At 38.6% G+C, this 25,976-nt stretch overlaps 2 protein-coding genes and 1 long non-coding RNA gene across 4 annotated transcripts; 2 read left to right on the forward strand and 1 right to left on the reverse strand.

Annotated features, from left to right (window-relative positions):
- The first annotated feature begins 1,456 nt into the window (after positions 1-1,456).
- Positions 1,457-5,536, forward strand: LOC141648796 (uncharacterized). Its single transcript, XM_074457513.1, has 5 exons — positions 1,457-2,276; positions 2,589-2,680; positions 2,867-3,073; positions 3,891-4,632; positions 4,935-5,536. The coding sequence occupies exons 1-5, from the start codon at positions 1,457-1,459 to the stop codon at positions 5,534-5,536; spliced, it is 2,463 nt and encodes an 820-aa protein (XP_074313614.1).
- Positions 5,537-6,113: 577 nt separating this feature from the next.
- LOC141647359 (uncharacterized) lies at positions 6,114-6,887 on the forward strand. Its single transcript, XR_012545727.1, has 2 exons — positions 6,114-6,194; positions 6,294-6,887. It is a non-coding gene; the product is annotated as an uncharacterized LOC141647359 (long non-coding RNA).
- A 29-nt stretch (positions 6,888-6,916) lies between these two features.
- Positions 6,917-13,521, reverse strand: LOC141647358 (serine/arginine-rich splicing factor SR30-like). 2 transcript variants are annotated; one of them, XR_012545726.1, is made up of 14 exons: positions 13,429-13,521; positions 12,181-12,289; positions 11,660-11,725; positions 11,463-11,537; positions 11,242-11,344; positions 11,112-11,158; positions 10,856-10,919; positions 10,536-10,585; positions 10,379-10,435; positions 10,195-10,289; positions 10,015-10,101; positions 7,586-7,991; positions 7,375-7,444; positions 6,917-7,285 (listed from the first exon to the last, which is right to left on the reverse strand). XR_012545726.1 is itself a non-coding variant. In XM_074455502.1 (13 exons), the coding sequence occupies exons 2-13, from the start codon at positions 12,265-12,267 to the stop codon at positions 7,241-7,243; spliced, it is 846 nt and encodes a 281-aa protein (XP_074311603.1). In that variant the 5' UTR covers positions 12,268-12,289; positions 13,429-13,521; the 3' UTR covers positions 6,917-7,240. The 2 variants fall into 2 exon arrangements, 1 of the variants encoding a protein (XP_074311603.1); XM_074455502.1 differs by lacking the exon at positions 7,586-7,991.
- Positions 13,522-25,976: the final 12,455 nt, after the last annotated feature.

Consider the following 25,976-nt stretch of genomic DNA (forward strand, 5'->3'; position numbering starts at 1 on the left):
GTTATGGATCATGGTTTTCAAAAACCGCTTCAGGTAAAACTCAACAATGGCCGTCATGCAGAAATCTCGTTCTCCCAATTCAATTACAATCCAAAACGGGATTTCTTTATTGTAGTCTTGTTTGGGTTTTTTCTTGTGGGTTTCTTGGGTTTTTTGGCTATGAGTGCTCCATTAATACCTCTTGTACAAGAAATGGTACGATTCTATATTCTTGTTCTTTTTATTAATTCTTATTCTTACTCTGACTAATGACTATTTTGTTATGTCAATTTTGTATATGGGTTTGGTTAATTATATATTCCTGATTTTCTATTATGTGGGTTTTTTAATATTTCTATATCCTTGACGACTTGACGTCGATTCTTGGTTCTGATTTTTTTATTATGTCGATTCTTCATTCTCATTATTTTAGGGTTGAGCTAATACCACGAACAAATTGTTAATGCCACTGGGTATGAGTCTGTGAGAGTGAATAAATTAAACATAGAAAAATATATAAAACTAAACTTTTCGTGGCATTAACAATATTTGTCGTGGAGATAGATCTACCCTTATTTTATTATGTCGATTCATTGGTTAATTTTATTATGTGGGTTTTTTTATATTTCTATATTCTTGATGTCCATTCTTGGTTCTGATTTTTTTATTATGTCGAGTGTTGATTCTCATTATTTCATTATGCTCTGATTTTTTTATTAAGTCGATTGTTGATTCTCATAATTTCATTATATCGATTCTTTGATGTGGGTTATTTTTATTATGTGGGTTAAATATATGTTCCTTGATTTTGTATTATGTGGATTTTTTATAGAATTTATATATTCTTTTTATGTCTATTTTTGGTTTTGATTTTATTATGTCGAATTTTTTATGTATATTCCTGGATTTTCTATTATCTATTTTTTGTTTGGTTTTGATTATTTTTGTTATGTGGATTTTTTTATTTATTTTATGGGCTTTGATTGTTTCTTGAATGGTACAGGATATCCAGCCTGTTGCAACTTATAACAATCAGATGAATTCGGATGATTTTAGCTATAAAGATATCATTGGTCAAGGAAGGTTTAGGCACACTTTCAGGTGTGTGTTTGATTTCACAGGAGAAAAGTTGATATGTGCAGTTCGATTGCTTAACAATACCCCATGTTAAGTTAAGGAAGCAGAATATGGAAGATACACGAAATATTAGGAGATAATTCTGCATTACCATATCGCCTTATGTATGTAAATATATATTTTAGTTACCATATTTGTGGGAGTAAATTAAGGAGTCAAAGATTGTGCTAACAATATAGTTTGTATATATATGGAGGCCATGTACTACACGTTAGATTAAGAAATATAAAATACAATTCTTCTTCTTCTCCGTTCTATTAATTTCACATGGTATCGTGAGCAAGAAACGATCCAACACCGAAATTTCACGATGAAAATACAAAAGAGTACCGATTTCACCATGACTGGTGATGACAAATCAAAAGGAGCGATGGACGGTCCAAAGACCATTCCTAAAACATCACCTTTGTATTTACATCCCTCGGAAAGTCCAAATTTAAATGTTCCGCAAATCGTTTTTGACGGAAATAATTACGATTTGTGGGCAGCCGCTGTTAAAAACGGTCTTGATGCCAAGAATAAGTTAGCCTTCATTGAAAGCAGGATTAAGAAACCCGTCTATGACGAGGAAGAAGAAACCGTGGAGTCAGTAGCGTGGAGGCAGTGCAACGCTATGATTCGGGCGTGGCTTCGGAATGTGATCGATCCGAAGTTACATTCGAGTATTACGTTTACTCAACCAGTAGACGAAAACTGGGAGGAGTTGCGTGGAAGATACTCCGCGGGAAACGCACCTCGAGTTCACCAATCGAAAGGTGATCTCAATGAGTGCAAGCAAGGAAATGATTCAGTGGTTGAGTATTACACGCGACTCAGGGTGATATGGGACGAGTTGGCGAATTACAGTACCGTGAAGGCATGCACCTGCGGAGCAGCTGCTTCGATAGCAAAGGAACGGGAAGAAGAGAAGGTTCATCAATTCCTTATGGGATTGGATTCCAAACTCTATGGTAATATCCGAACTAATTTATTGATGGAGGATCCTATTGCTAATATAAAACGTGTATATGGTCTTATATTGAGAGAAGAAAGACATGTCTCCATAACCAAAGTTAAGGAGGAGAAAGTGGAAGCGGCAATGGAAGCAAGAATTCCCAGTACAGGAAGAGGACGAGGTGGATATCACAGGACCGACATTGATGAAGATAATCCCCCACCGTGTACGTATTGTAAAAAATAATACCACACCGAAGAGAATTGTTATGATAAACATGGGTACGAAGAGGTGAAAGCTAGAGAAAGAGGCTGTGGTAGAAGAGGTGGAGGCAATAACCGTGCGGGAAATAGTTGAGGAAGAGGTCGTGGCCGTGGATATCAGGCCAATGCTGTTGGCAGTTCATCGGGAAGCAAAAATGCAGAGAGCTCAAAACAGAACATTCCCTTCACCACCGAGGAGATTGAACGGATACAGACCCAATTAAACGGTAGTCCAGATGGTAATGACAAGTTACAAGGTGTGAAAATTACTTTAGATGTCGAGTGGTTAATAGATAGTGGATGTTCGCACCATATGACGGGTAAGAAAGATTTGCTTAAAAATATTTGGCGTGAGGATTCGTCCACTGTCAGTTTGCCGGAGGGTAGGAGAATGAAGGCCGACATACATGGAGAAGTTGAATTGAGCCAAAATTTTATTTTAAAGGATGTTTTATTTGTGCCAACACTCACTTGCGATCTCATTTATGTTCAACAATTGATAAGTGAAAACAATTGGGTAGTAACCTTTTATTCTGATCATTGTGAATTACAGGACCGGACTACGAGGATGACGATTGGACAGGGTGAGCATCGACAAGGAGTGTATTATTACAAGCCGAAACGGTCAGAGAAAGTCAGACAAGTGACCGTAGAAAAGGAAGGGAGATTAGGACACAAGCGGCTTGGACATCCTTCTAAGAGTATTTTTTCTCGTTTTTCTGCTTTAGTTGGACGTAATTTGAGTTGGAACTCGGATATGGTTTGTGATTCTTGTTGTAGGGCAAAACAAACTCGTAATCCTTTTCATTCCAATAATAAAAGTTGTGATGTTTTATTTGGGCTCATTCAATGTGACATATGGGGGCAATATCGAGTAACTAGTTTGACACGTGCACACTATTTTTTAACCATAGTTGATGACCATAGCCGGGGAGTTTGGGTTTATCTCATGAAAGACAAAAGTGTGGCCGGTGATTTCATGAAATTTTTTTGTCAAATGGTAAAGACTCAGTTTCAAACTCGTGTCAAAATAATTCAAAGCGATAATGGGACAGAGTTGCTAGCTGGGTCAATGCAGCGATATTATGAGGAGAATGGTATTTTGTTTCAAACTAGTAATACAGGTACACCCCAACAGAATGGTCGGTGGAAAGGAAACATCGTCACTTACTTGAAAAAGCACGAGCTTTACGTTTTGAAAGTGGACTACCTTTACACTTTTGGGGAGAATATATATTAACCGCAGCTTACCTTATAAATTGTACACCCACGCCGTTGTTAGATGGGAAAACCCCGTATGAGATTTTATATCACAAGAAACCGAATTATGAAAATATTAGAATCTTGGTTGCTTGTGTTATGTTCACAATAAAACACGGGATAAATTTGAAGAGCGGGGGAAACATTGCATATTTATCGGTTACCCACACAGTAAAAAAGGATGGAAGGTGTATGATTTAAAGGAAAAGCGGGTTTTTGTATCACGTGATGTTAATTTTTATGAACATGTTTTTCCCTAATTGGTGTCCGAAAATGACGAAAGTGCACAACAAGGGGGAGTTGATGTCGTGTTGCAGAATCAGCAACTTTCAGACCTGCACACGGATGACTTCGAGGGTGATGTACCCCATGTTGTGAGTGGGAGAACTGATACAGGGGAAAGGGAAATTGCAGAAGCAGGCCCTAACAATGATGCATCAGTTGATGCTGGTGAGGCGCACAATACAAGTACTAATGCAGGGAGTTTTGAGCATGGGACTGATGCACCTGATACAGGCACTGAACATGCAGCGACAAATGCCCAGAATGACAGAGTAGAGGAAAGAATGGGTCGTGGGGCGCGAGAAAAATTCGAACCATCTTGGAAGAAGGATTATTACTGCAAGTCCACAAGAATAATACACCCAAAGTCGCATGCTCATCACGAACAAAGCAAATCCTCGTCGTCAGGTACGCGCTATCCGCTAGCCAATTATGTAGCTACTAATTGTTTTTCACATTCTCACAAAAGCTTTCTAGCAAAAATTGATAAAAACAGCGATCCCACTTATTCTCATGAGGCAGCAAAGAGTGTGGAATGGCGAAAGGCGATGAGAAAGGAGATAGATGCTTTGGAAGGGAATGGTACGTGGAAAATAGTTAACTTGCCAGAAGGGAAGAAACCGATAGGAGGCAAATGGGTGTACAAAATTAAGTATCGAGCAAATGGAGAGATTGAACGATATAAAGCAAGACTTTTGGCACAAGGGTTCACCCAAGTGGAAGGGATAGATTTTCATGAGACATATGCACCGGTAGCGAAAATGACGAGTGTGAGGTGTATGTTAGCAGTTGCGGTAATGAAGGGATAGTTTATTGAACAATTGGATGTTAACAATGCCTTTTTACATGGAGATCTCGATGAGTAAGTTTACATGAAAATTCCACAAGGTTTCGAGAAAAAGGGCGAAAATAAAGTATGCAAGTTAATGAAGTCGATCTATGGCTTGAAGCAAACTTCTCGTAATTGGTTCGAAGCTAACGGTAGCAATGAAAAGCTACGGTTTCATACAGTCTCTGGCCGATTACTCCCTATTACACTCAATTGAAATGAGTGTTTATTGGGGTACTTGTTTATGTAGATGACATGATCGTAGTAGTTAGCAACGACAAAAAGGCTTGTGCAAATGTCAAGGTCTTCTTAGATAAACAATTCGGGATCAAGGATTTGGGACAACTCAAGTTTTTCTTGGGTATAGAAGTAGACCAGGGAGCAAATGGACTATTTTTAAACCAAAGAAAATACGCTATGAGTATTGTTGAAGATACTGGAATGGCTGGAGCAAAAACGACACATACACCGATTCAACCGAGACACAATTTGTCATTGGCAAGGGGATATGTGTTCAAAGATATTATGAAATATCGAAGACTCGTTGGAAGGTTAGTGTATTTAACAATCACAAGACCGGATCTTGTTTATACGGTTCACATTTTATCTCAATTTGTAAATGAGTCGAGAAAGGAACATTGGGAAGCGGCATTACGAGTGGTGCGATATATTAAGGGAAATCCGAGCAAAGGCATCACCTTCAAGAAGCGAGCTGATTACCAACTGAAGGGGTATTGTGACTCGGATTATGCATCATGTCCGATTATAAGGAGGTCATTGAGTGGTTATTTTGTGTCGATTGGTGAGTCACCGATTTCATGGAGGGCTAAGAAGCAAGTGACGGTGGCTTAGTCGACAGCTGAGACCGAATATAGGGCGATGGCAGGAGTAACCAGCGAACTCATATGGATAAAGTCATTCCTCGCTTCGTTGGGCATTTTCCACACAAAACCGATGAAGTTATATTGTGACAACCAAGCGGCAATGCATATAGCCAAAAATCCGGTGTTCCATGATCGAACGAAACATATCGAGATAGATTGTCACTTTGTGAGACAACACTTGATTTCGAATACCATAAACACGTTTCACGTTCGTAGTAAGGAGCAAATAGCGGACTTGTTTACCAAGGCGCTAGGAGGAGAAAGCTTCGATCATCTACAGTACAAGCTGGGTCTCGGATTACCGAGAGCTTCAACTTGAGGCGGAGTGTTAAGTTAAGGAAGCAGAATATGGAAGATACACGAAATATTAGGAGATAATTCTGCATTACCATATCGTCTTATGTATGTAAATATATATTTTAGTTACCATATTTGTGGGAGTAAATTAAGGAGTCAAAGATTGTGCTAACAATATAGTTTGTATATATATGGAGGCCATGTAGTACACGTTAGATTAAGAAATATAAAATAATTCTTCTTCTTCTCTGTTCTATTAATTTCACACCCCAATGAGAGCATGTGTAGAAAAGGAGGCTAGGGTTCAAGGATGTTTTGAACATCCACATGTATGTCATAATTTCTGTTACTTTTCTCAACTGTTTTCATCTTACTTCTCTGACTTCAGTTTGTAGTAATTTTTTGCTTTGCTTTGCTTTGCTTTGTAGAAATTGATCTACTTATTGATGGGTATTGCGTCAAATGGTGCCATAAGAGACTATCGCCCTGTTTGGATGAAGAAGATGTCGCTGAAGTTGTTCTTGAGAGTGCAAATGCGCTAAGGGCAGCCCATAGACAAGGAATCCACCATGCCAAAATCAACTCAAAAAAAATTGTATTTTGGGGAAAACTATGAAACAAAAATTGCTGATTATGGTTATTATCTTCAAGAAGAGAGGCGGCCTCATTGGGAGTGGGAGGATGTGGAGGACCTATTGGGTGTCGCGGCTGATTTGTTGGCTTTTAGAAAGCTTTCTCCATTGGCATTGGAATTTCTGTTCACAAAACATGGCACATTGGCTAATTACTATTGGATCAAAATGCCTAGATGAGTGTTGTAGCTAGTGCTTTTTTGTGCAGAGATAGAGTAATGCTAGTAGACTTGCAATCTTTCTGAGTTGTGCACAATCAATAGGTCAAATAGTAAGCGATTTTAGTAAAGTGAGAATAGCTCTTTCCTCAATCCCAATTATGTTGTCACACTGTAAATTTAGCACACTGCTGTTACAGCTTCAAGGAGAGACTTTGAGCTGACCTTAACTTATTTAATGTTCAATTTGGCAACATAAAGTGAATTAAACTCTAAAAGCAAGTTTAATTAGCCGAATCTCAAACACAATCGCAGTATCAAATCTGTCCTTGTGACCTTAAATTCGCTGTTTAAATGCCAGTGTGCTGTGCATATGGAGTAATTACAGCCACAGATGCAAGACTAAAAACCTGAGGAGTTTATTACAGAAATATGAGCAAAACGCCCCAAAAAGTAAACTCCAAACTCCAACAGACCCAACCATTCCCAGTAATCAAATTCATCAATTAACGCTACACATACTAGTTACGTTGGGTTCATACTAATATATGGAGCTCTTAATCCAGCACTAGCATTCTCAGAATCTCAGTAGCGTTCTTCAGAAACTGAGCGGCTCCTATCCGATCTTGCCTGCATTACGCCAACCTTATTCTTTCAGTAAGTGTGCAGTGCACAAGTAATCAAAAGACCAAGATACTTGTTTCAAGTTTTTAACATACCGCTGGTGAACGAGAGCGGCTGCTCCTGCTCAAACTGCGCTTCACTGGAGATCGGGACCTTGACAGAGATCTGTTAAGCACAAGGTTTATCAAAAAAGAAGAGAAAAGGGGTCAGTGTCTGACAAATTGATATGGCTTTAACAATACGCAAGACAATTAGAATAGTTGTGGTCTCAAGCAGCACTCAATGTTCCAAGTGTTCCAACCTTACCATTGAAGGTTGTGGATCCTTGCCTGGTTGTGCACAATCATGTCAACCGACCAAAGGTGGCAAGGCCCAAACAGTTTCGCACTATATTAATGGGATGGATATACCGATATCCTTTTAGCACAAGCCACCTACTAAGTTTGCATGCAAATGGAATGTGATGCGCATTGTTACTGATCACCGACACTCAAGCCCTACTTGTTCACAATACCGCCATATGACCCCGGATACTAACTTGCACATCAAGTCAAAAAAATGTGTCCAGACACACTCCTTAATGAGTAAACTCAAACCCCAGTTGCGCTTGCGTAAAATGAATTTGAGCAAGGATTGATGTGCCAAGAGACCAGGCCCCCATGTCCAATCCCCACAACGCTGCAATGTGCTGGAGCTATGAAACAAAGAGAAGCTACACAAACATGTTAAAACTTAAAAAACACAACTCAGAACCTAGAAACTAGTAGCAACAAATGCATGTCTAATCAGCCTCAAAATGTTGACATTTAGACGGTATTAACATCCTGCTATGACATTACACTAATGCCTCAAAAGCTTTGGCCATGGGGGCACAAGGAGATTGGATGTACACAACCTTATTCATGTAACGAGAGCTGTTTGTTTCAGATGAGGCATATGAAAATAGCCGAGTATTATTTCACAACATTAGAAGCAAAAACAATTAAGCAAACGATCCAGTGTTGTTGCGTCAGGTTCCTAAGACAGAATATTGAAACATCCACCATTTCACACAGCCGAGAATCTATCAGATCTATCAGATCCTACCCATCCGAGGCAAATTCAAAGCTGACAATAGTGAGATTTTGGCTCCTTAAAAGAAGGAAGAGAATTTTTTTAAGAATTTTTTTTTTGCTTCTTTTTAAGAAAATTTTCTGCCTCGCATCCAGAAAATTCTCTTCCTTCTTTTTAAGAAAATTCTTGGCTTAAATTTTTTTAAGAAAATTTTCTGCATTCCCTATATTATCATTATCATAAAACTCCTATTTCTCGATCTTTGAAATATATCAGTAATGATATACGGTTTGACTGAACAAACAGATAACACTTTTTTATTGGTCTAAACAATAAAATATATCAGTAATAAGATTAATGATGATACCAATATGATAGCATTGCAACATTGGTTGAATACTTAGTTTGAAGAGGCGCAGGGCGCTGAGGCACTATAAGAGGCCGAGTCGAAGAGGTGCAAAGCGCAATGCGAAGGCGCACGCCTGCACTTTCTGGATGCGAGGCGCCCTATTTTTAGTAAGAAATTTTTATTTTCCAAATAAACTTTCGGCAACAATACCTTTTTTAGGAGTTTTCTTGTTGGCTAACATGTAAATGACTAAGAGTTGGGAATAATGGGAAAAAGAAATGGCATGTTGGCAAACATGTAAATGAGTTAAAGAGTTAGGAATGATGGGGGAAAGAAATGGCATAATTAAATATCTAGATGAAAAAAATATGGAAAGTGCATACTAGTGAGTCTTGTTAAGTGAGCCTCATCTAAAAGGTACACCTAAATTGCACCGAGGAATTTTGGCTAGTCCCTCGTCCAAGGCACGTCTAAGGCGCAAACGAGGGGCGCTTTTTTAGACCAAGGTTAAATATATGTGAGTAGTATTATAATGTTGCAATTCAGAGAACAGGGGGGAGTACTCTGTAAGAACTAAGAGGTAGATAGTTTGGCCATCGCTTTTCACTTTTTTGTTATGAACGGGGAAGGAGGACATGTGCCATAACTGACATGAAATATGCCCAAAAGCTGACCACTTCAAATCACCAACCTTAACTTAGCTGGTCTGTCCAGAATTGACATCTCCATCAACACTCATAACAAGGGGGGAGCCCATTAAGTATATACAAGATCAGACAATGTGAATGCTACTCTTTCTGGAATTTAACTTCGTGTTCATCAATTGAAAAAAAAAAACTACTTCAGATAATATGTCTAACCCCAAACGACCTAATGTAACAATATCACTTTCGTGTATTAAAGAGCTTCATAGTCAAGTTACAGCTGATACAAACCTCTGGTAACAGGCACCACCGCAACAAAACACAATTATTAAACATCACCACCAAGGTCTGTGCAGCATAATAAAGCTATCTAACACCCTGAATTAATATACCTGAGACGACATCGCACAAGTTTCCTAACTACGTAGTTAGATTATGGGACTAAAGGGAGGAACATTTATTTTACCCCAACAAAACCAAATATGAGAACTGCAAATCTATAAATAACTGAACCTGAAACTCTGAAAGTGAGATTCATTTTTTAAAGTACTAACTATTGCATATTATGAGAAATAATTGTCAGTTTACATCACTTGACCAGCACAATTTAATGGGGATAATAAATTTGGAAAGAGGCCGTTAGTTACTAAGAATCTGTGCTGCACACGTTACCAAAAAGCAAGCTTTACCTCGATAACGAGCGAGAAGGAGATCTCGATCTGGACACTGAAGGAGATCTGGAATAAGAACGGTATGACCGTCTCTTGGGAGATATGCTGCATTAAAAATATCAATTATTAGTTCAATTTTTGTCACCATAAGAACCCTACAGGCCAGCACATCCAACAATTTAAAACAACTAGCAGCACCTGTAACTACGACTACGACTACGGCTGTAGCTTCGCTCACGGCTATAGCTTCTGCTTCTAGACCTATTGTCTGGGCTTGAGTTGTACTCCTTTACCTGCAGACGCAAATGAAATGAGAACCCAGGAAAAGCAACAACCAGGGCACAATTGATCATTTTAAGATTTAATTAATTTGAAAAAATACCCGTATATAAGCCCTGGAGAATGCATTCCTAAACTCTGTATCATCTAGTTTTCTGACCTGCATCAAGGAAAATGGTTACGTGATCCACATCAAACATCAATGCAGACGAATAAGATTCAAGTAGGTGTTCATGTTATGCAGAGGTAAAGACACTTACAGCTCGCTTCATATCATCATAACTGGCATAGTCCACGACTCCAACCATACCTGCCATATAAATTACCGTATATTAAAGGATTTCCCCAAAAACTGAACACAATCACATAAACTACCAGGTGGGTATATTGAGCAAACAATTTAAGAGAAACATGATCTCATACAAGTCATATGACTTTGAGATAGTGAAAGTCCAAAATGTCCTCCGCTTCTACTCTTAGGGGAATAGAGTGCCAAATAGACCTTCCCGACGAATCAGTGTCCTAAACTATAGACACTAGAAAGCAAAGTACATGCATAATTTGGCCGGAAGAAACTTACCACCATATCGTCGATCCTTATAAACATCTGAAAAGCAAACCTCGCCAGCTCGTCGCATGTGATCCTAAAGATAGCGCATAGAAACAGAACACAAAATTAGCATCAGCAATAAAGTAAAGTCTACAAAGAGAACAATTAATTGCCTGTTTCTCCAGAAAAAGGAGATCAAAAGACGCATGGAATGAATTTTGAGCAGCAGAACAAAATTTCAAATTCAAAATCACCATCTTTCTTATGAAAGGAGTTTCACACTAACCTTCAGATCTTGCCAAGAAGCAGAAGATGGCAATCCAGTAACCATAACTGCAGACAACAAGAAACGAATAAGCACATACCCCAATATAGGAGTGCAATTGTGCAAAGATGCCAGTGAATATATGATATACCTCTGTAGTCAGTGTGCTTTGGCGCTCCACCCCCCCTATAACTGCTGCCACCGTAACTGCTATATGTGTCTGAGGAAGAGCGACCACCATGCGCAAATTCTACCTGAAATTACAGGCAACGATATCAGTGAAGATGGTACCATGTGATGTGAAAACATACAACAGAAATAAGAATAAAAAAAGTTGATGCATCACAGCATCAGCCTCAAAAACATACTAACCCGCAATCGGTGGCCATCAAAGTCATAATTATTACGGCCATACACGGCATCTTCTGCATCGCGGTCATCTTCAAACTATACCACACAACAGTAATAATTCAAAAACCACAAATAGGCAATAATTCAGCGGGAGGAACAATAAATTTCAGCATTCAGCGGTTTCATGAAAATCGCCCGCATTGAGTCATCAAGCTCACCTCAACAAATGCATAACCGGGAGGCCTTGGAGGAATCTTCAGATCGATTTCAACAATTGGACCGTACTGCATGAGACAAAGTTAACTCTTGTTAAATCCAGTGAAAAAAATTACTTAGTTCACAGGAAACCGAAACATCATCGCAAAGTGTGCAGAACGAAGCACAATAGTAATGAAAGCCACACAATTTAAAGTTTCAAACCATCAGTACAAATACTCAAGACTCTTTAAGAGTATCAAATAATTATACGAAAATTTACGATAATGAGCTGATTACATGGCGAACGCTAGCAAAGAGGAAAGAAAAAGATGGGAAATGGAACATTCGCTTCACAATGGTTTTCTTCTACTCCTACAAGAAGTATATTAACCGTAAAGTCTACTTAAAGCATTTTTCATCAACATATCAGGCTAATAGCTCCACTACTAATACTGGCATGTCTGCCACTCAAACCACATGTATCCTTCCATTAGATTATTTATCGCCATAGCGCATCCAATAATAGCGTAAATGAACAAACCTTGTAAAAAAGATCCTCCACTTCTCTTTCACGAATATCGCCTGGGAGATTTCCGACGTAGATGGTGTGGGACAAACGCCTAGGCATCTTATCACAATGTTTGAAAAATCTATGGCCAACACAAAAAGAAAAACATTAGAAAATGCACCCACAAGGTATAGAAGTTAAGCAAGCCCAAATGCAGAGTGGTTCAAAAACACAAACTGATAAATTGCCAACAGCTAGTAAGTGTTAATTAACCAACTATACCGGTAACTACTGACAAAAGAGCAGGGATAGCAGGAGCTGTCACTTCCTAGCAATAACTAATTCAGTCATTGGAAAGCTTGGCTTCGCTATAAAAAGGAGTTTTTCTTATTTTATTTTTTTCTACATTTCTCTACTGCAACACTAATTCAGCCCTGTATGTTTAGCCCAGTCATTGGACAGCTTGGCTCCGCTAATGCTAATAACCCCTTGATAGCTCAACCCATCGGGAAGTGTAGGAGTCAATTAAATGACAAATAAAATCAATTTTCGGCCATTAAGCTAAATTGAGCAACATATCCCCAAAACGAATCTCAATTAACTGAAACAATGATGAGAAATGAGTACTGTCGATTACTTACTCATTTCTCATACCCTTTTCATCACAGTCATTTGTGAACATTCGATTAAAATACCACTCACAAATAATTAAAAACAAATGATTGAGACGGATATAGAGTACTAATTACCAGCTCAAACCCCGTTAAAAAAAGCCACACTCCGTATGTAGTAGAGCTACACAATTACACACAAAGCGAAAAAAGACGAAAATTGGAAACAAAGCTCACTGCTTTGACATTCCGCCCTTAAACTCTAATTAAAAAACTCCTAAAAATCACTTCATTTTTCCCCAATAAATGGAAGGCAAAATCTTTCGGCTACCTTACTCAACACTACCAGAATTTAGTCGATATATGATAAAATCAAATAACATTAATCACATAAATTTGAACATCTAACATTCACAAACATTATTAAACTACCAGAAAAACACTAAAATTCACAAATTTAAATATATAACAACAAAATCCTCGATTAATGATCATCAAAACCCTAATCTAACGCCAAAAATAAATTAAAAAATCGTACAAAATTGGATTGGTGTGAAATAAGGTGTATCTAAGGCAATCAAAATCAAAAGAAAATTATATTTTTTTTCCGAAAATTTAAGATTAAAATTAAGGAAAAATTAAAATCGAGGAGAAAGAAGAAAAAGCTTACCGATGAGGTGTCGGATTGTTGGAAGTTGGGAAATTGGAAGTCTCTGGAAGGAGGAAGTGTAGAGAGAGAAAGCGAGGGGAAATAAAAGAGGGAGAGGTTTATATATGATTAGTGCCGTAGAGGATTGCACGTGGAAGATTAATATTGGATGTATTTGCGTCACTGGTCGACGGTTTTATTTTAGACCGTAGATCTTGGAACTCTGACTCAAACTACTTTCAGGTTGTGACATGTGACAATTGTGGCCCTCGTGGGGTTTTGGTTTAGATTGAGTTGGGTTGGGTTATCTGTAGATCTTGCAAATGTTTAAACGGAAGGGGTTCGAGTCGGGCGATTACAATTAATTTTTAGGCAATTTTTTATTTGTGACGGACACTATCCGTCATAAGCTTGTGACGAATAATGGCCTTCTCATACAAATGCAAGTGAGAGGACAAGTGGAACGAATATAGAGCGCCCCATTTGCTCTCCCACTTGCATATTGTGAGAGGACTATTATCCGTCACAAACTTGTGACGGATAGTAGCCGTTACAAGCAATACGCTTTGTAATTTTTAATACTTCCTCTAATTCTCTAAGGTGGTGTTTGGTTGGGGGTAATGGAATGGAATGGAATGGATTTGAGTGATTCTAGTGTTTGGTTGAGGCATTTTGGAATGGATTTAAAATCCCGATGGATTCTAATTCCACCCCAACCCCTTAGAATCCATACTCATTTCTAACTTCATTCTCCCTCCATACAATTTTAGAGTGAACCAAACAATAAATAATAGGTATGGTGTTCTAAATTCATCCCCTAATGGTATCTCATTCCATTCCAATCCATTCCGTTCTTTTGAACCAAACGACCCCTAATTTTTTCTTCTTGTTTGTTAGTACTTGAGGGAGATAAAAAATGAATAAAGGACTCTTGTGGGCCTTGGTGAGTGGAGAAAGGGTAGAATAATTAGGAGAGTTGAAGCATATGAATAAAGAAAGTTTAAGCCTAACATAAATTCTCATTGAAGACGGACACTATCTGTCACAAGCTGAAGACGAATAGCGTCTCTCTCCCAAAATACAAATGGATAATGCAAGTGGGGATGAAATGGATACCCCCACTTGCCCTCCCACTTGCATTTTGTGAGAGGGCCATTATCCGTCTTCATCTTGCGACGGATGAAGACGGATAGTGGCCGTCTTCAATGAGACGGACTGTAAGCCTAATTGTTCCCTCCAAAAGTAGTACATTATTCATAATAGTCAAATAGAGGACTTCAGATTGTTCCAAATACTTCCCTCCAAAAAAACAGCCAAAAAACGTTCCAAATACTTCCCTCCAAAAAAACAACCACCATTAACAATATTTATACAAATCCAGGTTATTCCACAACCATTAAATATTTACACTCATACACTGTTAAATTAAACAAAGTACATAATTTAGTTTATAATTTAAAATTACAGCAATTAGGGTACATTAATGAACGAAATCTTATGAATAGTGGGGATTAGAGGACTTGAGATTTTTGGTTGGGCATCTCTTTTATTTTCAGCCAAGTAGGTGTCCTTCAACCAAACCAAAGTGTCAAAGTCAAGTTACTTCAATGGAAATTGGCATAATTAGAATTTTGGCACCAAAATTCAAAAGGGGAGCCAAATTTCACACACATTTCATTTTTGTGCCCAAATATTTTCAAACATTGTGCAAAGTTCATTGTGGGTATAAATACAAAGTTCATTTACTAACATACAGACAAACAATCACATCAATAGCATGTCTAGATCTCAAGTCATGACAGTTTTAAGGCGACCCTTCTATAGGCGGACTTTATAACAACTCCACTAAGTCTAGTATTGGTTATACTTGGTCCACTCGGTCTACTCGATCGAGTGAACGCCTTAGAAACTACGAGGTATTATAGCTGGTACCTCCATCACAAATGACCATATACCCACTCGGTCTACTCGATCGAGTGCTTGTTCTCTTAAGATTCCAACGGTAAGTCACACGCCCAAAACGACCAAGAAACGAGTGAGATATGACTGTTTTACAAAAACTGGTCATTGCTGAGAACTGCGTTGTACTCGGCCGAGTGGAGTGTCACTCGACCGAGTGAGTTTCACTCAACCGAGTGGAGTGTCACTTGACTGAGTGTTTGGCACTCGACCGAGTGGACTCGGCACTCGGTCGAGTGCACTCTGGTCAGACGATTTTTAAACCCGCAAACCCTCTTTCTTCTATTTCATTTCTATCTTCTTCCTTATCACTCTAAACTCTCTCCCTTCTCTCTAAAACCCTCACAAACACCATATTAGGAGATTCAAGCTTGGTTTAGTGGAATGCTCACCTTCCTCCTTCCTACCTCTTAATTTGTAAGTATAGATCTACCCTTTTTATTTAGTATGAACCCTAGGAATTGGGGGTTTTGTTATGGGTAGTTAATTAGTAATTAGTATATATATATGTTAAATGGGTAATTAATGGGTAATAATAAGAGGTTTTGTATTGTATAATAGATTAGGATGTATTATGATAGTTATTATGTGATTATTGTAAGATGAGACGGTTTTATGAGATGGATTCTTGTTGTCTTGGATTTGCTTATGGAGAATGCTAAAAGGTAGGTTTATCCTACTCGGTTTCAATATTTTTATGTGCATATTTGTGTGTCTTGCATCATCATTTTTATGTACGAGTTGATTTGGATAACATGTTGGTATTTGAGGAAGTTTTATCCTGATATGTTGGGATTGAGTTCACGATGAGTCATATAATTGGTGTTGAGTTGTATTTTCCATGTATGGTCATTATTGTGTTGTGTTGAAGATCATTGGTGGTGTTACTTGGTTATATTGTATAATGCTGGTTTGTGATGGTGTGGTTTTTGAGAATACGGAAGGCGGTTGGGAGACCGTCTTCCGCTTGGGTCGCCTCTTGGAGATTTTCCACTCCAAGAGTGATGTGCACATTAATGACTTGAGTTTGGAGGGACTCGTGTAGTTGGGACACGACATCTGGCAAGGGATCCGGTTGGCTTCCGGACCTGGTACGCCTGTACGTGTCCCAGTACCTGTTTGTGGTTATCGGTATGTCTGGGCGTGTCCCGATACCAGTGTGGTTGACGGTATGCTTGGGCGTGTCCCGGTACCAGTGAGGTTGTCGGTATGTTTGGGCGTATTCGGGTATCGTGGTGGCGATTGTTGATATCATGTCATTCATATCATGGTCATGTTGTATGTTCACACACTCGAGTCGTGTCACGCTTTATTTATTTGTTGAAACTGACGTTTGTTGTGTCTGTGCATTGTCACCTATCTCTTGGGTGGCCTGTGTCGATCCATATGATATCCTTTGGTCATATGGGGAGCAGGTTAAGTACAGGTTGTTTGTATAGTACGCGGGAGACGGGACGAGCTTGATGAGTCACGGGACAAGTCTAGTTGGCTAGACGAGTATAGTTATCATGAGTTGTACTTTTATTCATTTGTTTACGTTTATGTAAATTCACTAAACATTTACATTAATAAAATGTTCTTTGATTGAAGTTTTGAAACCCTACCTCGGGAAACCGAGATGGTTACGCTTCAATTATCTTGGCCGGATAGTTGGGGTGTTACAAAGTGGTATTTGAGCGGCGATTTTGGAACCTAAACCAATGAAACAAAATGAATTTAGGAGTGTCTAATAAAATGAACCCGACATGAGTACAATAGGAGGTCGATTTTGGGTGAGAAGGATCCCTCATTTCAAAATTAGATCCTATTGTTTCGGTTGGTAACTACGTGGGTGGTTATGAGTCAGGAAACGTAAATTGAAATGTTGCATGAATTATGCTTGTGTTATAGTTTTGTTCAACATCTTGCATGATATAGAGGTTGTGTGGTAAATGATAGCATATGAAATGCATTTAATTGTAGGAGTGTTGCGTGTTTGGAGTATGATGAGTTTTAAAGTCGTAATTAACATAGTTGATAGGATTCTTGCATGATATAATTGTTCATTTGGTACATGTTGAAATGTGAAAATTTGATGAAAAAGAGTAATGTGTATGACATGTTTTAAGAATGATTGTTACGTGTTAGTGTGTGAGGACACTAGCCCCGTACTTTGGCATGTTAATACCGCATATATGTTTGAATACCATCAGTGCCATAGTTCGAGTGTGATTAATAATAGTTATTGGTAAATTAGTCACTAATATAAGAAAAGTATTCCTTGGTCGAAAATTGCTAACCAAAGAGAGGCACCCCGCCGAGTGAGAGCTAGTACTCGACCGAGTATCAGTCACTCGACCGAGTGAACCCTACCACTCGACCGAGTGGACTAGCACTCGACCGAGTGCTATTTTCTGGGTTGTGTTCGCAAAATTTGTATTGTTATCTTGTTTCTTGCATTTCTTCGTCATTCCTCGTAGTAAAAATACTAAAATCTCAATTTTTTTTCAAAAACTCCATTGTTTATGCTTATTGCTTGGACTTAAGCTTCCTACCCCATCTTATTCCTCTAATTCTTGCTAATTAAACAATATGAGTGGTTTTTTCATTGCTCTTATGTTGTTCCAATTTGATTTTGTTTAAGCCTACGTTAATTCCTTCACATTTTGTCAATTCATTATATGTTGTGTTAGATTCATGATATTAATCACCTCCTACTTCCTTTATCATGATGTCAAGTATAAAATTTTTATGTTGAATTTTGCCTAATTTTTTTTTATGAACTCGAAAATATATATTTTAGAGTCAATAATTTGATTTTGTATTTGTTGCTTGGTTAATTGTTTAAACAATGACCAAGGTTTAGTTGTTATTGCTAACTTTTGTGGTATATTTGCAATTTGTCTTGAAAATTTATTCCCAAATTTTTCGAAACTTTGATGATCATGCTTAAGTTTTGAATTTTCGCGTTTGAAGCCTAGTTTAATTGGCTAATGAGGCAACTATCCTTGTTAGTAACGACATGTATCATTTTGATTCAAGATTTCATCTTAATTGTGGCCCAAAATTTTTGGAATTTCATGGATTTTGATTTTGCACTCAAACACGACACGGTTAATTCTTGGTGCTTAGTCCCTGTTGATGTAGTATTGTGTAATCCAAATGTGGTTTGATGATGCTAGGTATGGTCTTAAAATTTGAAAATTTCGTTTTAAAGCCTTCTTGATTTAATTGAGTAGTAAGACTTCAATTTTTGTTAATAATATTATGCATTGCCTTAGTTTGGGAATCTTATCTTAAAAATTTGCTAAAATAATTTTTTTTAGATACAATATGGTATATGATTAAATTTTAAATCTTCATATTTAAAACATGGTTTCATTGTCTCGTAGTGTTGCAATCTTCGTTAATAGTGTGATGTTTGCTTATATATATATATGTGTGTGTGTGTGTGTGTGTGTGTGTGTGTGTGTGTGCGTGTGTGCGTGTGCGTGTGTATGTGTGTGTGTGTGTGTGTCAATGGTTTGTTTACCTTCTAGGTTGTATGGTTTTGATGAGTAAAGTCGTGTAGATATATATGGTTGTGTTAGAAAGGATGTGTAATGGGAGCGAGTCAATGAGTTTATGAGGAAAAGGGGGTACTAATAATGTGCAATGAGTGAATAGAGTATCTTGAGAGTTGGGAGCGGGAGACATGGGTTATGGTAAGTTGCTCAATGGATAAGGATTTGATCCAAGTAGAGAGTTACATGTATGATGTGCTAGAGATTAAATTGGAATTGGTTAAATAGTGATGAAAATATTGTGAGTAAAGGAATAGTGAATGTAAATGAGTGTTTATAAGCATATGTTACCAATTTAGAGTATAAATTTAGAGATATGAGAACGTAACATGACTATTGACTTTTGAAGAAGCAATCTTTCATGCTAAGTAGTGTTGTTTTGTGATTAAGGAGCTATTATTTTGGTGATCCAAAATTATGAGTGTGTTTAGCAAATTAAAAGGAGAAGTTGGGTGTGATTTTGTACGTGAATTATGTCGGAAATTGGGAATACAAGAAGGTGACTTAGCTTGCGTAAGGAGTCTTGAATTGAGTAAGAGGATTGTGTGAGGTAATTTGTGGATAATGAGTGACGTATGATCTAGGTCGAACGTTTGTTGATTGACTGAACTTATGGGTAATGAGTGAGGTTTGAGTTGCATGTTAAGAGATATTATCATTATATGTGGCTTGGAAATTTGGGTGATAAATAAATGAGATTTGAATGGTGGAATAGTGAGAAAATAATTGAGATACCTAAGGGTAGACTAAAGTGATAATTTGGGTTGTTCACAGTGGTGGGAATATGTAAATCGAATTCAAGGATTGACAAGAATTGAAATATGGTAAGAAGAATGTATGAAATAGGAATATAAGAGGTTATTAGATGGAATTTGAGGTGATCAATGATATTTGAAGGTACAAGATGTCTAGTAGAAGCCGTAGTAAGAAGTGAATGACAATACTATTTGAAAGTTAGTGTACACATGTAATATGGTAACTGATGGTTGTCCTTTGAAAGTCGGTTTACGGGGAGCGGTAAATTGTGTTGTTAAACTAGTTGATCATTGATGTTATATAGCGTAACCGTTTAATTTAAGTATGCGTGCATGACAAGTGAGAGTAGTTAGTGAGATTTTGGCCTATCAGTGATAGTATAGATGTTGTTTGTAAAGTTGCCTCCCAATTGTCAAGTAAAGCGTCCATGATATAAATCGCGAACTTGTGGTAGTGTCCATTTGGGTTGTGATGTTGTTGTTATTCCTTAAGAGTAATGAGTGGTTAGGGCCATGTTCATGAGATAGTATAAGTGTCGTGGCTACCGACGTGACTATTGTGGTTGTTGATGATGGTATGGTGATACCATCGCCGGGTATGGGGAGAAAATAGAACGGTTGCGAAAAGAACTATAAAATAGTATTTTGTGTCGGTAGTGTGCCTCAGATGTTTTATCTTGATTGTGCAATGATGATGGCCATAGGGCCAAGGGTTATGCTTAAATTCGGTTTTTAACGGTGTGTTAGAGCACGATCGGAGCCTATTAGCATTTATGTGATGAAATAGGGAAGTTTAGAATCGAGTTGAGAATGAAAACATTCTGCCCCAGGTGATACTCGGTCGAGTGCACCATGCACTCGACCGAGTGGCCGCCTACTCAGCCGAGTGGCTGCTTAAACTCGACCAAGTGGACTGCTTTTACCCTTGTTTTGTTGATATTTGACCAAATATTGAAGATGTACCCTTATTTCGCGGTTTATATTAGTTGACTTGTGTTGGATGACCATGATTGACCTTACATGGATGTCATTTTGTGAATTGTTTACGTTTGATTATATGGTGTAGCATTTTGCAAGTAAATGGAAGTCGTTGATTCAACATGAGTGAATTGATAACAGAAATGATATAATGATCTTGCTTGATGTGTGTTGCCCGACGTGATTTTATGTTATTGTGTACAAGTAAGATGAAAATGCAAGTTATGTGTCACGTAGTGGTCATTGCATAATAGTGATTGTGGCCTTCTGTATAAGCAGAAGTGTTGAGAATGGATGGGAATGTGGGGTAATATCCGTATAAAACCCTTAAATTTTAGGACTATAACGTATCTTTAACATGTGATTATGGTCATTAAACAAAAATACAAGAGAAAACGATAAGAGAATAGAATCAACCTCGGGTCCTTGTGAATTCGGCCTAAGACAGAAATCAATATAGATTTCCTCCTAATCGTTGCACCCAAGACCGTCTGAGACTATGCCCCTTGTGCTAGAAATACTCTCTAATTGACTTGCAATATTGAGAGAGTTGTTGTGAGGTTTTTCGATGTGAGATCTAGAATTTCAGAGAAAATTGCCCCGAAACCCTAATTTCTTTGCAAATGAGATGATTAGGTCACAAAAGGAGAGAAGCTCCTCTTTTGTTTGTTTCGGCCGTGGGTTTCAAAATGGGAGAGAGTGGGCTTTCACTTTCTCCTTATTTTTAACTCGTGGTCCGACTCAAAATGCTAAAATGTATATGACGGGATTTTTATTATAAATCGTCATCGGTTATCGGTTATTAAAATATCGACTAGTAACATGGATTAGTCGACATATTAATACTTGTCCGACAAAGACAATATTGTATAATTAATTCAATATACATTAATTAAATATAATCGTTTATATTCAATTTACGATTTAACCGCTTAATTCGTCTTAGCCATTATTATTTAATCCGTATTAAATAATTATCTCAACATTGCGTTTGACTAATTATTAGTCAATAACTCCGACTAACTGCTTAGTCAAATTAGGCATCAACATGACTGTATTTTCATACCGTCACATCTCTCAAACGTATCCTATAGGTGTGACTTTTAGGGACCAGTTGATTACTGCCATCAGTATGACAATAACGTCAAACTCATCTAGCAAGCCAACCGTTATTGATAAACGTGGACCAACTGATAATAATACAAAAGTATACCCTTTGATCCTTTTAGAGATTTAAATGTTATTGCACTAACTGTAGAGGACACCAGCCCCAACAAGCTCCCACTTGTCCGTACAAGTGTATGTGCAATAACGTTATCCGCACTAACTGGAGGACACGGCTCCAACAAACTCCCACTTGTCCGTACAAGTGTATGTGCGATAACCGATTCTCATATTCATTTAAAATTTCTCCCACTCAATGTAAAACAATTTGCAGATCTGGATCCGCAAAGGTCGTATTTTACAATCGATCTGTATCAAGAGTGGTTTCCCCGACTAGAGAGTAACTTAACTGATAAAACGAATTTGTATTCGAGCATGGCCATGCATTTCGATTCTGACTCCTCGAGTGGCCCCGAGAAATATCGAGTACCGATAAAGGTGAATATTTCCTTCAACTCGACTCTCTGCCGATCTAAGCACAACATGAAATGACCCAGAAAAAATCTACTTGGCCCCCTGTTACGGATGACCGTGAGAAAGAAACCAAAGTCACCCAAAATCTGCCTTAGTCTCAAGAGACAGTCGATAGTCAAAAGAATCGACTCTTAGGATCACCATGGAGGTCCTATCCACGACCTGGCACCGAATGTTATAAAACATTTAGGACTCCATGTCGATGTCACAATTGTGTCCTACGAGATATCCGTATAACTCGCCTCTGTGATTGGTCAGTCAACCTTTTGACTTATGGCTCGTTGAACCCACCATCAACCAACGTCACAAAATAATTGCCAGAGTTATCAGCTCACGTGGGCAATTAAGGACCAAAAATATAATGTTTGTTCAGTTCACTTTGTGGTGTTCAAAATTGTCGTACAAATCCACATGAAAAACAAAATATATAAATATCAAAACGATGATGTCGTATAGAGTACAAAAGAGAATGAATCTAATCCATAAAAGAGTACTACAACTCAGGAACACGTTTAATTCCCATGGAATTAACATGCCCTTCATGCTTATCTTGTCGTAGTGGTTTAGTGAGAGGATCTGCTATATTATCATCTGTAGCAATCTTTTCTATCACTACCTCCTTTTGCTCCACGTAATCTCGGATTAGGTGAGCTTTCCGTTGTACATGTCTAGACTTGTTGCTAGACTTAGGCTCCTTAGCTTGGAAGATGGCACCTCTATTGTCGCAATAGATGGTAATCGGGTCATTCGAACTAGGCACTACAGATAGTCCTTGTAAGAATTGACGCATCCATATCGCTTCCTTTGCAGCTTCAGACGCGGCATAGTACTCGGACTCAGTCGTAGAATCTGCTGTAACACTTTGTTTGGAACTCTTCCAGCTGACTGCAGCGCCATTAAGAGTAAAAACGAATCCAGACTGAGATTTCGAGTCATCTCGATCCGTTTGGAAGCTAGCATCTGCGTAACCGGTTGCGCATAGCTTTTGTCCGCCTCCATAAGTCAATGCCCAATCTTTAGTCCTCCGTAGGTACTTAAGAATGTTCTTGACAGCCATCCAATGTGATTCACCTGGATGCTGTTGGAATCGACTCGTCATACTCAATGCATATGCCACGTCCGGACGTGTGCATATCATGGCATATATGATTGAGAAGCATAAGGAATCCGGGTCATGCGCTCTTTCTCTTCCGGTGTCTCTGGTGCCTGAGACTTGCTCAAATGCACCCCTGGAGCCATAGGAAGAAACCCCTTTTTGGAGTTAGTCATGTTGAATCTCTCTAGTATCTTGTCTATATAAGACTCATGACTGAGAGATAATATCCGACGTGATCTATCTCGATAGATACGGATGCCCAAAATTCTTTGTGCCTCACCCAGATCTTTCATCTGGAAATGGTTCTTCAACCATACTTTTACCGAAGTTAAGAGATGTATGTCATTCCCAATCAGGAGTATGTCATCGACATACAATATTAGGAAGACAATCTTGCTCCCACTCGACTTGATATATAGACATGGTTCCTCGACCGATCGAGTAAATCCATTTTCTTTTATCACTTGGTCGAAACGATGATTCCAACTCCTAGAAGCTTGCTTAAGTCCATAAATGGAACGCTTAAGCTTGCATACTTTCTTAGGATGTTCAGGATCGATGAAACCTTCGGGTTGTACCATGTACAACTCTTCCTCCAAAAAACCGTTTAAGAAGGCGGTTTTCACATCCATCTGCCAAATTTCATAGTCATGAAAAGCGGCAATCGCTAAGATAATCCGAATGGAACGCAGCATGACTACGGGTGCAAAAATTTCATCGTAGTGCAAACCTGGCACTTGGGTGAAACCTTTAGCAACTAGTCGTGCTTTATATATATCTTGTTGACCTTCCACAGAATACTTTATCTTGTAAAGCCATTTGCATTGAAGGGGACGAACCTTAGCAGGTAAGTCAACAAGATCCCATACGTTGTTCTCATACATGGAGTCCATCTCGGATTGCATGGCCTCAAGCCATAGCTTTGAGTCGGAACTAGTCATGGCACCTTTATAGGTTACGGGTTCACTACTCGTTAAGAGTAGAATGTCATCTATGTCATGTTCCTCGACCATTCCAATGTATCTGTCCGGAGGAATAGAGACTCTTCCCGACCTCCTAGGTTCCTCAGGAATATTAACATGCAATAGGGATTGAAGGAACTGGTTCCTCCAATGGTTGCTCGGTATTTGGTTCTGGAATCTCCGATAGCTCGAAGGTTCTATTACTCTTTGCATTCTCGAGAAATTCCTTCTCTAAAAATGTCGCACTAGCCGCAACAAATACACGTTGTTCGGTTGGCAGAGTTATCAGCTCATGTGGGCAATTAAGGACTGAAAAGATATAATGTTCGTTCAGTTCACTTTGTGGTGTTCAAAATTTGTCGTACAAATCCACATGAAAAACAAAATATATATATAAAATATCAAAACGATGATGTCGTATAGAGTACAAGAGAGAATGAATCTAATCCATAAAAGAGTACTACAACTTAGGAACACGTTTAATTCCCATGGAATTAACATGCCCTTCATGCTTATCTTGTCGTAATGCTTTAGTGAGAGGATCTGCTATGTTATCATCTGTAGCAATCTTTTCTATCACTACTTCCTTTTGCTCCACGTAATCCCGGATTAGATGAGCTTTCCGTTGTACATGTCTAGACTTGTTGCTAGACTTTGGCTCCTTAGCTTGGAAGATGGCACCACTATTGTCGCAATAGATGGTGATCGGGTCATTCGAACTAGGCACTACAGAGAGCCCATGTAAGAATTGACGCATCCATATCGCTTCCTTTGTAGCTTCAGACGCGGCATAGTACTCGGACTCGGTCGTAGAATCTTCATGTAACAGTTTGTTTCGAACTCTTCCGGTGATCGCAGCGCCATTAAGAGTAAAAACGAATCAGATCGAGATCTCGAGTCATCTCGATCCGTTTGGAAGCTAGCATCTGCGTAATCGGTTGCGCATAGCTTTTGATCGCCTCCATAAGTCAATGCCCAATCTTTAGTCCTCCGTAGGTACTTAAGAATGTTCTTGACAGCCCGCCAATGTGGTTCACCTGGATCTTTGTTGGAATCGGCTTGTCATACTCAATGCATATGCCACGTCCGGACGTGTGCATATCATGGCATACATGATTGATCCTATTGCCGAAGCATATGGAATCCGTGTCATGCGCTCTTTCTCTTCCGGTGTCTCGGTGCACGAGACTTGCTCAAATGCACCCCCTGGAGCCATAGGAAGGAACCCCTTCTTGGAGTTAGTCATTCTGAATCTCTCTAGGACTTTGTCTATGTAAGACTCGATCGAGAGATAACATCCGTCGTGATCTATCTCGATAAATACGAATGCCTAGAATTCTTTGTGCCTCTCCCAGATCTTTCATCTGGAAATGGTTTTTCAACCATACTTTCACCGAAGTTAAGAGAGGTATGTCATTCCCAATCAGGAGTATGTCGTCAACATACAATATTAGGAAGACAATCTTGCTCCCACTCGACTTGATATATAAACATGGTTCCTCGACCGATCGAGTAAATCCATTTTCTTTAATCACTTGGTCGAAGCGATGATTCCAACTCCGAGATGCTTGCTTAAGTCCATAAATGGAACGCTTAAGTTTGCATACTTTCTTAGGATGTTGTGGATCGATGAAACCTT

Source organism: Silene latifolia, chromosome 3 (assembly GCF_048544455.1).
Source record: "Silene latifolia isolate original U9 population chromosome 3, ASM4854445v1, whole genome shotgun sequence".
In the NCBI taxonomy this organism is placed as follows: Eukaryota; Viridiplantae; Streptophyta; class Magnoliopsida; order Caryophyllales; family Caryophyllaceae; genus Silene; species Silene latifolia.

Excerpts from the sequence above, each read along its gene's own strand:
- LOC141647358 (XM_074455502.1), bottom strand. The coding sequence starts at position 12,267 with ATGCCTAGGCGTTTGTCCCACACCATCTACGTCGGAAATCTCCCAGGC. Across the intron at positions 10,920-11,111 it reads CTTCTTGGCAAGATCTGAAG|GATCACATGCGACGAGCTGG; the intron begins GTTAGTGTGAAA and ends CGCTATCTTTAG. Across the intron at positions 10,586-10,855 it reads TAAGGATCGACGATATGGTG|GTATGGTTGGAGTCGTGGAC; the intron begins GTAAGTTTCTTC and ends TTTATATGGCAG.
- LOC141648796 (XM_074457513.1), top strand. The coding sequence starts at position 1,457 with ATGACTGGTGATGACAAATCAAAAGGAGCGATGGACGGTCCAAAGACC. Across the intron at positions 3,074-3,890 it reads TGAGTTGGAACTCGGATATG|AATCAGCAACTTTCAGACCT; the intron begins GTTTGTGATTCT and ends GTCGTGTTGCAG. Across the intron at positions 4,633-4,934 it reads GAAAATGACGAGTGTGAGGT|ATGACATGATCGTAGTAGTT; the intron begins GTATGTTAGCAG and ends TTGTTTATGTAG.